A 14,545-nucleotide genomic window follows, 5' to 3' on the forward strand; every position below is an offset into this window, starting at 1 on the left:
TGAACAGCTCTGGTAAAGATAAAGCATTCTGCTATCTTATAGAGTCCACTAACTTACAGAAATACTGCCCATATTGTAAAACATGTGTTTGGTGGTACTAAGCTTCACATAGCCACTCTGAAAACCTGCATAAAGTTAATTTGGAAAGGATCAAACACCAGCACTGATGGCAGAGCTGTACATTGCTCCTGTGTTTTATAAGCACTTTAGAACTTCAACAGGACTAGATGATGCACATGGAATCTGTTAAGAGAACCAGACACCAGATGACTGGTCTTTATCCATAAACATGCTTTTAAAGATTCTGCTCATATTAACTTGTTTATATATTAGAGATAACATCCTTTCAAAATATCTGGAGCAGCTCTTTTCATTCCTTTTTAAAAATACCTTGGTGTTTTTTGGGAGTAAAAAAAGAGCCACGAGTAAGATTAAAACAAAAATGCAAATATTTAGTTTCTCCCTTCTCCTGACCAATTTGAATTACCTCCCACAAATTTCGGATCAAGTCCACAGATCCTATCTGTAAACTAATTGGGCTCACATTTTAACTATCACTCTAAGCAGAATGGAACTTTGCTTTCACATTCGCTTTCACTAGATGTCTCCAAATACCAACTAAAAGGACATTTTCCATCCACGGAAGCAAGCTGCAAGCTTTCAAGGTAAGGTGATGATGCTGAGAAATATACCAGGATGAAATCTCGACCAGGGGACTTGGGATCTCAAAGCCTCGGGTTCGCAGCTTGGTTCACTTATTTGCCAAATTTCCTGGGTCTTGTGTCTGTCCCTCACTCCTCCCTCTACCCCACTCCCACTCCTTTTAACGCCCCCCCCCAATCTCTCTCCCTCTCCCCATCTTTCTTCCTCTCCCTCTCTGCCTATCTCTATCTAGGAAGCTTGGAGTTAAGCTGTCATCTTTAACACTTTGTCTAGCTCTCATCCCTCCGCTGCAATTTCCACTTCAAACCGCCCTGTCCCTCAGGGCTCGAAAGGCAAGCCTCCCGGGCGGTGCGGGGTGAGATATGCATAGAAATTTAGATTCACGTAAGGAGCACAGTCCCTCACAGTTGTTAACAGCCTCCGGGAAAGAGGCATGGACCCACCAATAAGGTTGAGGCCGCTCTGAGCATTGACAAGAGTCCCACCCACTCTTCACCTCCACACTCCCAGGCCCAGCTTCCCCCACCCGCCCAGGAAGTCCGGAAGGAAGTCGCTGCAATAGGTCAGAGAGCGGAGCCGGAAGTCCCGCCTCCTTGAAGGGTGAACGGGATGCCGTAAGGGTCATTCCAAGCAGGCGGGCGGATTCGCTCCGTGAAGTGCTTCCTTGGGGTGGTGAGTTATACACTGCTTAAACCCCCGCGGGCGATGCGAGCGTCCGGGCACCAGGACTCGGCACCGGGCCCTCCTCCACTCCCCCCCCCCAGTGTGTTGGGTTTCATGACCCTTTCCTCTCGTCGGCGCGGAGGGGAACCTGATCCCGGGCGGGCGAGAGGTCAGCTTGCGGGTGGGTCCCGGCGGGCGTGCATGCGTGCGTGGTGGAAGGTGGACCGGGCGACTTCGCACGCCTCGGGCTCCTCTTCTGCGAAACTCAGTAGCACTCCTGGCCCTGCCACGTCACTTTGACTCCGTGCGTTTATTTGTACAGCAGTTTGGTTGGAAAGGCAACTTTGTAAAATGGGCACTGCTCCCCCCGTTGTACAGCTGGGGAGACAAGCTCGAGAGGATGAATGAGCTACTCTGAGTGGGCTGTGAGAGAACCGTAGTTCTTTTTTTTTTTTTTTTTAAAGTTTTATTTATTTATTCGACAGCCAGCGAGAGAGGGAACACAAGCAGGGGGAGTGGGAGAGGAAGAAGCAGGCTCACAGCGGAGGAGCCTGATGTGGGGCTCGATCCCAGAACATTGGGATCACGCCCTGAGCCGAAGGCAGATGCTTAACCGCTGTGCCACCCAGGCGCCCCGAGAACCGTAGTTCTAACTCGGGCTTCCTGAGACCAAGCCGCCACCCCGCTGGGAGCCCAGTTTCATAGTGTAGGAGATAAGCTTCAAAAGCGAGTGCTCTCTTACGGTATCGTTAAAATCCCGAGGTAGAACTTTAGAAAGAGGGGGTGGGAAGGAATGACAGTGTTAGTGCCTTGCCTTCTCTGAAACAACAAGTTCCTCGTTAACCTTAAATTTTATTTTGGCCGACAGCTTGAGCCCGCTAGGAATGGCAGCCCCGTCTATGAAAGAAAGGCAGGCTTGCTGGGGAGCCCGGGATGAGTACTGGAAGTGTTTAGATGAGAACACAGAGGACGCTTCTCAGTGCAAGAAGTTAAGAAGCTCTTTTGAATCCAGTTGTCCCCAGCAGTGGGTAAGGCATACTCGATGGGTTTCTGTTGGCTGTTAAAATGCATAGAGCTTACAGTGTGTGTGGCAGGCTCTGAGATGAAGCGCCGTCTGAGGCAAGTCAAATCTAGTTTGTGTGAGCATTAGAGAAACCCCTGCCTGGTAATCCAGACTTGTTTTATGTTCTTATGTCAGGCAGACATGGGAAAGGTCACCTGACACTTTAAAGATCACTGAAAACAAACCTATAAACCGTAACCAAAAATTCCAACCCACTAAGTTGGTAGATTTCTCCAGGATCTTAAGAACAATATTTAATCTTGGGGAAGAGTTGGCAAATTCACTGGCCTAGAACTACTATCAGAAATAAGGCATTCCTTGTTGCCCACCCAAAATCATATGGTCATTTACCTAAAATATGAGAATGGCTGAGGAAGTCCCGATGATGGGTCCTGTCACCAGCTGCCCGGAATGCCTGACCGTTTTCCTGCTGTGTGCTGCCTGTCCTTGTGCTGCCAGTCCTTAGTGTGGGAGTGGGCTGGAAAAGGGCACTAACATTGAGCTCAGTAAATTGTCCTAAGTGCTTGACGCTCCTTTATCAGTATCCTCTCAGATGGGTGGTTTGCTCTGTTTCGGGAGGAGGCATCTGAAGGTCAAGGCATTGAAATAACTTGCTCAGTATTGGTAAGTGGCAGAACTAATTCTAAGTCAGGCCCAGCTGGCGGATGTAAGAGTTGTACCTGAATCTGCCTGTGCTTTTCCACTCCATCGTGCTGTAACAAAGCATACCACACAGGTGAGAGAACAGCTCATCTGAGGACATGGTTTAGGGTCTTCCCTGTCACACCCCACATTTTTAGATGAGGAGCCGGACGTGTGCAGGAGCCCACTAGAAGGGTGGGGGTCATACTGGAGGGCTGGGCTGGGAGTGAATGCAGTTAGGAGAATACGCGTTAGATGAACTCACCTGTAAAACCAGCATAATGCAACCTATCTCATGGGATTCCTATGAAGACTCGATGTCTAACTTGACATAAATAGAAACATGATCAGTGCGGGGTTTTGTGACTGGATTGAGTAACGATTTAGGCAAAAAGTGTTATACATCCCTGGTTTTCCCATTAGGATTGCTGCACCAAGAACAACTCCTGATTTTAAGAAGTAGGTGGAGAATGTGGGAGCTTGGGCTGAGGCAGACCTGAGTCCTTGAGGGTCCTGATATCTTTACTGCCTGTGCTGTCCCCTTCTCACTGGGCTCGCTGGCCCTGTGGTCACTGAGGGCAGGGTGGAGCTGAGAACAGGACAGGAGCTCTGGGGGCCGGGGCCTTGGTGGGTTCTCCTCTCACCCCACCCCCACGTTTTCTCAGGAGAATTTTGTCCCTGTGAGACGTGTCTTTTGACAGCCTTGCCATGATTCCTCTCAGGTGACGCATCATAATCAGATGGAGACTTTTTAAAGAGCCATGTCCCAGACCTCACCTCAGGTTTACTAAATGTCTCACAGTAGGACCCGGCTCTGGCTCTACAGGTGATTCCGGTAACCATGGCTGGGAATCCCTGTCTTAGCCCCTTTGGAAAGTCACACTTCTTTCCTGTTTTTATCCTCTCTCACACACACACACTTCTTTCCTGTTTTTATCCTCTCTCTCTACCTCTCCTCGGAAACCCACGGCTTTCTCTCCAGCCTGGTGATTGGCAGACCCTCCCCCTCCCCTTCTTTCAGGGCAGCTTCTGTTCTCTGCATCATGAAGGGTTGTCTACAGCCAGCCCTGTTGCTGCTTTATTCTGTCCCTTCCCCTCCCACTCCACACTGGCTGAGTGCCGTGCCCCAGGGGCCAGCCCGCTCTCCAGGCTGCTGCGTCCTGCTCATAGCTCATTTACGGACTATGTGCTCCGAGCACTTCACTTGTGCCCTCCACTGTTCTCAAAGAACTGTCACCTAGTTTTGCAGACAAGGACATGGGCACATTGAAATGAAGTCACCTGTAAGTGCAGAGCCTGGATTTGAGCTTGGGAGTAAGTCTGGACCCCATGCTTTTCCCTTTTCCCCATCCTCCTTCCTTTGCCTGTGGTGCAAGAAAAGGATCCATGAAAATAGCCTGCACAAGCCTCATGGTGTTCTAGAAACTTAGTCATAACTGTAGTCTACTTAAATATAAAAGCCCTATCTCCTTGGGTGCGTGTATGATTCCACCCCCAGCTTTCCTCCTGCTCGGCTAGCAGCGACGCCTGTTAGAAAGCTTCCCTGTGCAGCTGGTAATGCCGGTGCTCTTCTGTGCTGTTCGCTCTCCCAAGGCATTCTGGTCTCAGGTGTTGATGCCTAGTCTGCAGCTCTAGCCAGGCCCTTTCTCCAACTCCAGAGGCACCTGTTGAGCTGTGTCAGTAGGGTTAGATGTTCACAAGACCCCCATGACCTCTGCACACACAGGTCTGAACTCTGCCCCACCCTGTACCCAGCAGGCCTCTCCTCCCATGCTCCTAACCTCAGTGAAAGACACCAGCACGGACACAGCCCCAGAGCCCAGGGCCTCACTGCAGGACTGACTGGTTGAGCATCCTCAGGAGGGAAGTGGGACAACACAACAGCCATGCAGTGGGGGCAGGTCCAGTGTGTTTAAGGAGCAGCAAGGAGAGAGTAGTAGACGTTCGCGCCAGGGAGGGGATGGGAGGCCAGGGGTGGTGGCGTTCGCTCTGAGTGCTACGGGAAGCCAGTGGAGAGTTGTGAGTTTGACAGGAAGGAGAGCTGTGAGGATACGAGAGTGAGGCTGTGAAAACGTGGTGGGCTCAGGTTGGCAGCGTCAGGGTCCTGTAGAGAAAGGGAAGGTGCGGGGCCTGGAGAATGGGCTGCTCAGAATTGGGATTATGGAAAAGGTGTATTTATTGGTAAGGCCAAGGCCTAGGCTTTGATCCTGGGATTAAGACAGTTGGAGGATAAGATGACTGCAGAAGTCAGGGAGCTGAGAGGCCTGGGCTACGGAAGGACTGACCACGTGGACACTGGAGCCACCCAAGCATTAGGACAGGAGTCCTGGTGGAGAAGGGAACGCAGGCTGCAAAGCTCTAGCTGACCCCAACAGAGGAGGGAGCGGGGAGCTATAGCAGAATATTCCAGTTGACTTCAGCATTTGACATTGTTGTGTCGTGTTTACGGTACTTGTGTTCTCCCGCAGGGCCGTGCGCTCTCAGCCTGCTCCCTCCTCACCTGTGTGCTCTGCTCAGGGATTGCCTGAAGTCTTAGTAGCCACAGACTAGAAACGGAAAGATTGTTCCAGAGCCGTGTGTGAGAAAGTGGGGAGGCATATGGGGGAAGGGGGTCAGAAAAGAGAGGCTCATTTGGGTCCGTTCTGTGTGAGGCATTTTTATTGGCTTTCATTTCGTCTCCTGAGTACTTGTGTGTCTGTTTTACACAGTGGGAACTAAGGCTCACGTGAAATACTTTGTTCAAGATCAGCTAAGCCGTGAAGCAGTAAATACGGCTGTGTTACGTAGTAAGGATGCCCTGCAACTAAAACACCAGGTGTCACTGGAACAGTGACTCTTCTTGGCGCTTTGCTGCTTTGATGGCGCTCATCAGCCTAACCTGCGTGACGGGCCTGTTGAAAGTCTCCTGTTGGTTCGTCGCTGAGGAAGGAGCAGGGATGAGGTCCATCATTCATTCCAGCATCATCCAAAAGACTTGATCCCAGTATCAATTTCATACTGTCTTTTGCATATAAACCTTGGAAGTGTTTCAGAACTCCCAGCGTTCTGGTGTTGGCGCTGCTGTCCCGCACCTCCCGTAACAGCCCGGAGGCTGCTGGCGTCCCGTGTACACAGCCCTCCGTAAGTGCTCACGAGCTCGTGAGCCTGGAGGGGGGAGCGCGAGCCCCGTGTTGAGGACCCCCGACTGCTAACCGAGGAGGGAAGGCTGGGGTGGAGAGCGTTCAGGTGGAGTGCGGTCCACACAGAGGCAGGGAAGCACGGGCGCACGGGAACTAAACACATCCGGGAACGGAGCAGCTCCGGGTGGGCCAGCATTTCCGGGGCCGGTGGCCGATTCAGAGAGGACAGACAAATGGGCAGAGATTAAGCCATGAATGGCCTTGTGTGTCTCGCTGAGGAGTCTGGATGTCACCTTACAGTCTGTAGGGATGCCTGGCAAGACCCTCCAGCGAGGGACACCGCCAGATGTGGGTTTTGAGAAGATCATACTTGGCAGCGGTGTGACCGATGGATTAAGGAGGGTAGAGAAGCCAGTTCAAGTCCTGTTACCATAATCCGAGTGAGAGATGAGGGGCTCTAGGACAGTGACAAGAGGGTGTGGGACCTAAGGGTTTAGGTGGATGGCGGTGCGTACGCTGAAGGAAGTATCAGAGGAGACACGAGCTTGAAGAACTTGGTTCCGGCCGATCTGGGACCAGTGGGCTAGTAGGACATCTACAGGGAGTGGTCGGTCAGGCAGGTGGCCGTGTGATGGGATCCGTCACAAATGTCCGGACACTGTCCACTTCTTTCTGTGATATCTTTTACGCAGAACACGCATCCCAGCCACTGGGGGTAAATCTGCAGCCCGGTAGCTGGGGAGACTGCACCAGAGGAGCTGCGGGCACCCCACCAGGCACAGGGAAGGGGTCATCCGAGGATTTAGGGGCAGGGTGGAAGTCAGGTAAAAGTGAAATGAAGCTGTGCTTTGATAAGCTCAGAGCAGGGCTGTAACTAAACAGGTCATCGTCAGCTCTGGACTGAGAAGGGACCCAGGGTCCTAGTTTCTTAAACATGAATGTCACGTTCGGAAATCCCTTCTTTGAGATCCTGCTCCTGGGCTGGAAATCAAGGCTGCTGCTTTTGTTAGATTGCCTGAGATCCTCCGGGCAGAGGTAGAATGTTCCATTTTTATTGCTGTAACCTTAAAGAGCAAGTTTCTGATAGTCTGTGGTTTTAGAGGACAAGGTTTCTTGGTAAGAAAGTTGTGGTCCCTCAGAGGGGACTGTTAGGACATTCCTTGGCTGTCATAGCCCAGGGAGAAATGCACCCGGCTTATCTGTGTCTCATGCCAGCTTGAGACAGACGCGTACATTCTCCATCTACTTTTCACTTAGGCTCCACTGAGCAAGAATTAAATCCTAAGAAAAGCTTTTAACAAAACAACTAGTGTTTTTTATCCTGTCGGTGACAGTGTGTGGTGTCCTGCCGTGGCCTTGTCTGCAAAGCAGCTCAGATGTAGACAGTGTGACAGTTTGTTTGTGACATTGACTTTCTACTGTAATTTTACTGTTTCAGGATATGGGGCTTTAAGATACTTCAAATTCCCTATGGCAAGAGAAGCATATTAATAAGATGAAGTCTTTATTAAAGTTTTATCCACTCAGTTTATAAATATAATTTTTAACCATCTGTCCCAAGTGTGTGTTTCTGGATGAGATAAACTTCATCATGGCTGATGAACTCCAAAACTTATTGAACTTACAGTTGAAAAGAAAAACTTGTACAATGTCTTTAAGTCATGAAGTTTTATGGCCTGCAAACTCTGAGCCCACACGGCAAGCACAGGGACATTTCTCGAGAAGGCACATGGGCTACCTGAATTCTCAACAGGATCTATAACCCAAAAAGGGTCTTTGCAGACTGTTACACGTCGTATACCTTGATGCAGAATGACTGTAGAATACAAATCACTTACGCCACTTAACTTACGTTGAATAATTTGTTACATTTAAATCTGTGCTTTTGTTTAAGCTGCAAAATTTGCCCTTATTTCAAACACTTTTTTCTCAACAGATAAAATATTTTGATAAAAGAAGAGACTACTTAAAGTTCAAAGAAAAATTTGAAGCAGGACAGTTCCAGCCATCGAAAACAACTGCGAAGTCCTAGGCTGCTCCTGAACTTTTCAGAAGGTTTGAAATTATTCTTTTTGAACCTGCAGAAATGCTCCACTGACTATGGGACAGTAGTGGTTTGAATCAGTCGTGGTGAACTGCACGACTCGGTCCACATAAACAACTCTTTAAAATAATCAAGTAACAAGATTCCATCAAACTATGAAGAATCGAAATGGTATGAGAGATGCTAAGTTTTAATTTAGTAAGAAAGCTATATTTTAAGAAAAATTAAAGCCAATTATAAAAATCCATGTTTTTTTTTGTTTTGGTTGGAGTTGTGGGCGTATCTTACAGATCTAAATACAGGCGTACCTTGGAGAGAGTGTAGGTTCGGTTCCCGACCACTGCAATAAAGCAGATCCCACAGTTAAGCAAGTCCGATGAGTCTGGTATTTCTCAGGGTATGTAAAAGTTACGTGTACGCTGCTGAGGTCTTAAGTGTGCAGCAGCATTCTAAGCAAAAGTGCTGACCATCATCTGAGCTTTCAGCAAGCGGGACTTCTTTTGCTGGTGGAGGGTCCTGTCTTGGTGTGGATGGCGGCTCAGGCTGGGCGGCTGCGGTCTCTTCTTTAATGAAGTTTGCCACAGATTGACTCTTCCTCTCACACGTGATTTCTCCTAACACCTTATGCTCCTTGACAGCATTTTATCCACGGAACTTGTTTCGAAGTTGGAGTCAGTGTTCTTAGACCCTGCTGCTGCTTTAGCAACTGAGCTTATGTCGTAGTCTAAAGCCTTTGCTGCCATTTCAGCCATCTTCACAGCATCCTCACCAGTAGATTCCATCTCAAGAAACCACTCTCTGCTCATCCATAAGGAATAACTCGGCCCTTTGAGTCTGATCATGAGAGGGTACGAACTCACTCCCATCTTCAGGCTCCACTTCTAATTCCAGTTCTCTTGTTGTTTCCACCACAGCCACAGGGACTTCCCCTACTGAAGTCCGGAACTCCTCAAAGTCATCCATGGGGGTTGGAACCCACTTATTCCAAACTCCTGTTGTGTTCACCTCTTCCCGTGAGTCGCATGTTCTTCGTGGCATCTAGAATGGAGAACCCTTTCCAGGCTTACTCTGCCCAGATGCACTGGAAGAGCCACTAACTCTGGCAGCTCTAGTTTTACAAAATGTATTTCTTAAAGAATAAGGCTTGAAAGTCCAAATGACTCCTTGATCCGTGGGCTGCAGAATGGATGCTGGGTTGGCAGGAATGAAAACCACAACCTGGATGCCCGTCTCCAGAGCTGGTGGCTAAGCAGGGGCATCGCCAACAGGCAGGAATATTTTAAAAGGATTTTTTTTTTTTTTTGAGCAGTAGGTCTCAACAGTGGGTTTAAAATATTCAGAAATATTCAGTAAACCATGTTGTAAGCAGATGTGCTGTCATCCAGGCTTTGTTGTTCCATTTACACAGCACAGGCTTCTGTTTAAAGTCACCGGCTGCAGTAGCCCCTCACAAGACAGGCAGCCTGTCCTTTGAAGCCAGACATGGACTTCTGCTCTCTAGCTGTGGAAGTCTTAGATGGCATCTTCTTCCGAACAAGGCTGTTTTCGCGACACTGAACGTCTGTTGAGCGTAGCCACCCTCACTGATTAGCTTATATCTGGGTAACTTGCTGCTTTACCTGCCACTTGAATTTTAAGGAGATGGCTTCCTTCCTTAAGCCTCATGAACCAACCTCTGCTAGCTTCGGACTTCTCCTCTGTAGCGTCTTCACTAAAATTGAAGAATGAGGGCCTTGCCCTGGATTAGGCTTTGGCTTCAGGGAATGCTGTAGCTGGTTTGATCTATCCAGAGCACTAACATTTTCTCTGTACCAGTGATAAGGCTGTTTCACTTTCTTATTCATGTGTTCAGAAGACTGGCATTTTTTTTTTTAAGATTTTATTTATTTATTAGAAAGCACAGTAGGGGGAAGGAGAGGGAGAAGCAGACTCCCCCCTGAGTAGGGAGCCCAACAGCGGGGCTCCATCCCAGGACCCTGAGATCATGACTTAAGTGGAAAGCAGATGCTTAACCAACTGAGCCACCCAGGCGCCCGTTACTTTTTTTAAACATAGGTACTAGAAAACTGAAAATGACTTATGTGGCTAACATTATATTTCTATTGAAAAAGTTTGAAATATTATAATTACTGAAATGACAGAGACACAAAGTGAAACGGTGCTGTTGAATATACGGTGCCAAAAGACTTGCTCAACACAGAGTTGCCACAAACTTGTGGCAAAGATAATCTCTCTGTAGAAAATCCCAAAGAACTGACAAGCTCCTAGAACTGAATCTTAGATGGCAAGAAACAAGGTCAGTATACAAAAGAAAATCCTATTCCTGTATACCAGCAAGGAATAATTGGAATTTAAAATAAAAAATGTATTAAATTTATAGCAGCACTAAAAAAAATAAAAGGAATATTTGGTATAAATCTATGTATAGGACCTATATCTGAGAACTACAAAGCATAAAATACTTAAAAGTCAGAGGAGATCTAATTAGCTATACTGTAGTCAAGGATTAGAGAACTCATTTTTTTTAAAAAGATTTTATTTATATGAGAGCACAAGCAGGGGGCGAGGGAGAAGCAAACTCCTTGCTCAAATAAATCTTCTTAAAAAGGACAAATTGTGTGAATAGATACTGTCACAAAGCTATTCATAGTGTTGAATAACTAATACATTAGGAAAAGATGCTCCATAGTAGTAGAGTGATGCAAATTAAAACCCATTAGAATAGCTTAATTCAGGGCGCCTGGGTGGTTCAGTTGGTCAAGCGGCTGCCTTTGGCTCAGGTCATGATCCCAGGGTCTTGGGATTGAGTCCCGCATCAGGCTCCCTGCTCAACAGTGAGTCTGTCTCTCTCTCTCCGTCTGCCCCTCTGCCTGCTTGTGCTCGTGCGGTCTCTCTCTCAAATAAATAAAATCTTAAAAAAAAAAAAAGGATAGCTTAATTTAAAAAGCTTGACAGCATCAGGTGCTGATGGGTGTGCAGGGCAACAGGAACACACATTGGCTGCTGGTGAGAATGCAAAACAGTAAAACCCCTTTGGGAAACAGTTTGGAATTTCTTACAGTTAAACTTATGCTTACTTTATGACCCAGCAGTCGCAGTCCTAGGTATTCCACCAAATGAACTGAAAACAAAACCTGTGTTTACAGCAGCTTCACTTAATAATTGCCAGAGACTGGAAACAACCCAGGTTCCTACAACAGAGGAAAGAACTGGTCCCTCTATACAATGGACTACTACTCAGCAAAAAGAAGGGAATGAACTTGTGAGTCACGCAGCAACATGGATGAACCTTCTGTGCATTTTTCTACGTGTAAGAAGCCAGACCCAAAAGGCGACGTATTACATGCATCCATTTACAGGATTCTGGAAAAGGCAAAATGAGTACAGAAAACAGACCAGTGGTTGGGAATGGGGAAAGGGGTCAACTCTGAAGGGGTCACACCAAGGAATTTTTAGGCATTGAGAGCGTCTTCTGTGGCACTCTGGTGGTGGATTTGTGAGTATACATGCATCAAAACCCAAAGAACGGTACACTCAAGAGTGACTTTGTATACACATTAAAATAAGGTCAGCCAGGATTTTAGAGGGATTCCTGTTTAGAATGTAGACTGTGATAAATGAATCTAACTATTATAAATATAGGACATGAACTCACTGGAAGGCGTGGGTAAGAAAGGAGCTGACCTAAGTAACTTTGAAAAATGGTGTTCTGACAGGATCCGGTCAGGCTTAAGACAGAAGGAACTTACAAAAATTGCTAAATTTCACAGAGTTCTGGTTTGGCAGCTCTCAAAGTACACTAATGAGAAGCATGTTTAAGTCAGAAAAAGCAGTTAAAAATAAGAAGTGTCAGAATTAACCTTGTGGAGCTGACTGGCGCCCGAGGCCTCTAAGAGCTCCTGTTCACCTTCACATCTAGACACTGTATTTGTGCATGCACGGGGTGTAGACACTAGCCAGCTCTGGCCACCGAGAGGGCCTGCAGCAGCAAGCACGTCTGGCACCTGTGCTCCTTGCAGAACTGTCCGATTCTAGAACTGGGGTGGGGAAAATGAAAGCTCCCGGAGCACTGTGAACTGCCAGAGAGAAAGGAAGTTCTAAAAGAAAAAAGAAGTGGAAGGATGGGAGCAGGTCAAAAGGATATAAGCCATCCATCCACACTGATCTCAACAAATGACTGAATCAGGGACTGGTGGTCCTTACAGAAGAATCCCAAGTCACAAATGGAGCAGGAATGAAGGAAACACAGACCATCACCCTGAGAACACCACAGGCAACAGCCACTGACGAGTACCAGATTGAGTGGGCAACATGCTCAACACAGTTACCAGCATAGCCTCCAACTATCTCCCCCACAATACTTACTGATTACCATCGTAGTTTTCACAGCTGCCCGCAGGCTCTGATACTTCTCCCTCCAAGAGGTGAAGCTTATTTTCTAGCCTTGAGTGTAGGTAGGCTTAGTGACCCGGCTTCTAACAGAGCACAGAAAGTGAGAAATAGCAACTTCACTGAGAAGTGGTGAACGCTGCCTTCGACAGACGACCAAGGGAATAGGTCACGCTGAGATGCGATGACAAAGGCACATCAGCACTGGGGGGTCCTTCCGGAAATCAGACCGTGGTCTGACCATGAGAAAGCATCAGACAAACCCAAATAACGAGATGTTTACAAAATACCTACCCAGTACCTCGAAGGTGTCAGAGGAAAGATGGAGACTGTGTCGGAGATCGCAAGAGACTAAGGAGACCTGACCACCTAATGTGATGCAGCGTCCTGGAACAGAACGAGAAGTCTCAGTAGAGGGCAGATTGGTAGTCTGCAGTTCAGTGAACGGCACCATTACCAATGTTAATTTCCTAGTTTTGAGACGTGTCCACGGTTCTGTAAGATCCTATGAGAGGCATGTGGGTGAAGGGCATAGGCAAACTGTGCACTATCTTTGCAACTCTTCTGCAAAACAAAATTACTTTAATAAAGCTACAGAAGAAAAAAATTATACTGGTAACAGATTTTGAAATTTAAATATTAAAAAAAAGGACCCAGACATGGTTGAAGTTCATTGAGGGATGGGGATAAATGGTCAACATTCAATACTGAAGTAATCTCAGTATCAAACAAAAACACCCTCAGAAGAACAGAAATGGTAAACCAGACTTCCTGGGCTCCATTCTCACTCTAGGTGATGATGTGCAAGAATAATTCACCGTCGGGGCACCTGGGTGGCGCAGTCGTTAAGCGTCTGCCTTTGGCTCGGCATGATCCCGGCATTATGGGATCGAGCCCCACATCAGGCTCCTCTGCTATGAGCCTGCTTCTTCCTCTCCCACTCCCCCTGCTTGTGTTCCCTCTCTCGCTGGCTGTCTCTCTCTCTGTCGAATAAATAAATAAAATCTTAAAAAAAAAAAAAAGAATAATTCACCATCTTTGGGTGGATACTGACATTTGTCAGAATAGACTATTTCTATTATCTGAACTCTCTGAGCAACGGTAGTGTATGAAAGTTTTCCAAAAAGTTCATATGAATGATAATGGCCTATACCATGGCTTTAAAAGGGAATTAAAACCTATTATCTGGCATCATGAATTCTACAGGGAAGCTGGCTTATTCCCTGGGAATAAGTAGATAAAAAGCAGCAACACGCTAATGACTCCTCTCCGTGCAGGGACTTTGCTTCCCCCCTTCCATGCCTCCTGGAGATGTAAGGCTGTGGTGTTCAGGCAGCAGCTGCTGTAATTCACCTTACTCCCATCACAGTCCACATTTCTGACAATACTGGTTTCCAGGAAAGAAATTCTCTTCTTAAAATACATTGTTTCATTTCCACAATTGCTTAAAATATTTTATTAAAGAAGCAATGCAATTTAGCTAAAAATATTTATTCAAGGGGACAACATATAATAATACGTTTAAGGCACATGAGAGAGTTTTGGCATTAAGTTGGCAAGAAAAATACTAATTATCCTGGTAAATTTCAGAATCAATTTCATTAGTACACATAGTTTTAAACAATGTTTCAAGAGCACCGATAACTGATCTCAGATAAGGCACAAAGTTCATGACTCGGTGTCCCCATGCCTGAGCAGCTGCTGTCTGGTATATTCCCAAATGAGCAGAGCCCCACTCACGTGGACGTTAAGGGAGCGGATAATGCCCTGCTGAGGAATTTCCACACAAACATCCAATTGTTGGATCAGATTTGCTGGAATTCCCTCATGTTCATTTCTGATGAAGAAAAATGGAAGAAGAAAGGTTAGTTTTCTTGTAATAGACACATTTTTCCCCTCAGATATCCTGAATGTCACTGAAGAGTGAGATTAACAAAACAAAGTGAAGTCCGTGGCAGCAGG

The 14,545-nt window shown here is 46.9% G+C and overlaps 2 protein-coding genes across 6 annotated transcripts in view; one reads left to right on the forward strand and one right to left on the reverse strand.

Annotated features, from left to right (window-relative positions):
* The first annotated feature begins 1,216 nt into the window (after positions 1–1,216).
* On the forward strand, positions 1,217–8,439 carry COA6 (cytochrome c oxidase assembly factor 6). Of its 3 annotated transcripts, none has more exons than XM_045783557.2 (3): positions 1,217–1,335; positions 2,195–2,354; positions 8,087–8,439. In XM_045783557.2, the coding sequence occupies exons 2-3, from the start codon at positions 2,211–2,213 to the stop codon at positions 8,180–8,182; spliced, it is 240 nt and encodes a 79-aa protein (XP_045639513.1). In that variant the 5' UTR covers positions 1,217–1,335; positions 2,195–2,210; the 3' UTR covers positions 8,183–8,439. The 3 variants fall into 3 exon arrangements, with proteins under 3 accessions (XP_045639513.1, XP_045639515.1, XP_045639517.1); XM_045783559.2 differs by lacking the exon at positions 1,217–1,335 and adding an exon at positions 1,363–1,495; XM_045783561.2 differs by lacking the exon at positions 1,217–1,335 and adding an exon at positions 1,520–1,630.
* Positions 8,440–9,634: 1,195 nt separating this feature from the next.
* TARBP1 (tRNA guanosine 2 -O-methyltransferase TARBP1) overlaps positions 9,635–14,545 on the reverse strand; it is an 89,765-nt gene continuing 84,854 nt past the window's right edge. For all 3 annotated transcript variants that reach the window (XM_087863127.1, XM_045783678.2, XM_087863126.1), the window contains exon 30: positions 9,635–14,420. In XM_087863127.1, the coding sequence (XP_087719253.1) occupies positions 14,252–14,420 (169 nt within the window). In that variant the 3' untranslated portion in view covers positions 9,635–14,251. The remainder of the gene's footprint in view (positions 14,421–14,545) is intronic.

This window comes from Ursus americanus, chromosome 6 (genome assembly GCF_024610735.1).
Source record: "Ursus americanus isolate L20-20 chromosome 6, mUrsAme1.1.p, whole genome shotgun sequence".
NCBI classification, from domain to species: domain Eukaryota; kingdom Metazoa; phylum Chordata; class Mammalia; order Carnivora; family Ursidae; genus Ursus; species Ursus americanus.

What these genes read in the sequence shown, in the direction of transcription:
- COA6 (XM_045783557.2), top strand. Translation starts at nt 2,211, where the DNA reads ATGGCAGCCCCGTCTATGAAAGAAAGGCAGGCTTGCTGGGGAGCCCGG. An exon ending in CCAGTTGTCCCCAGCAGTGG is followed by an intron (nt 2,355 to 8,086) that starts GTAAGGCATACT and finishes TTTTCTCAACAG; the next exon opens with ATAAAATATTTTGATAAAAG.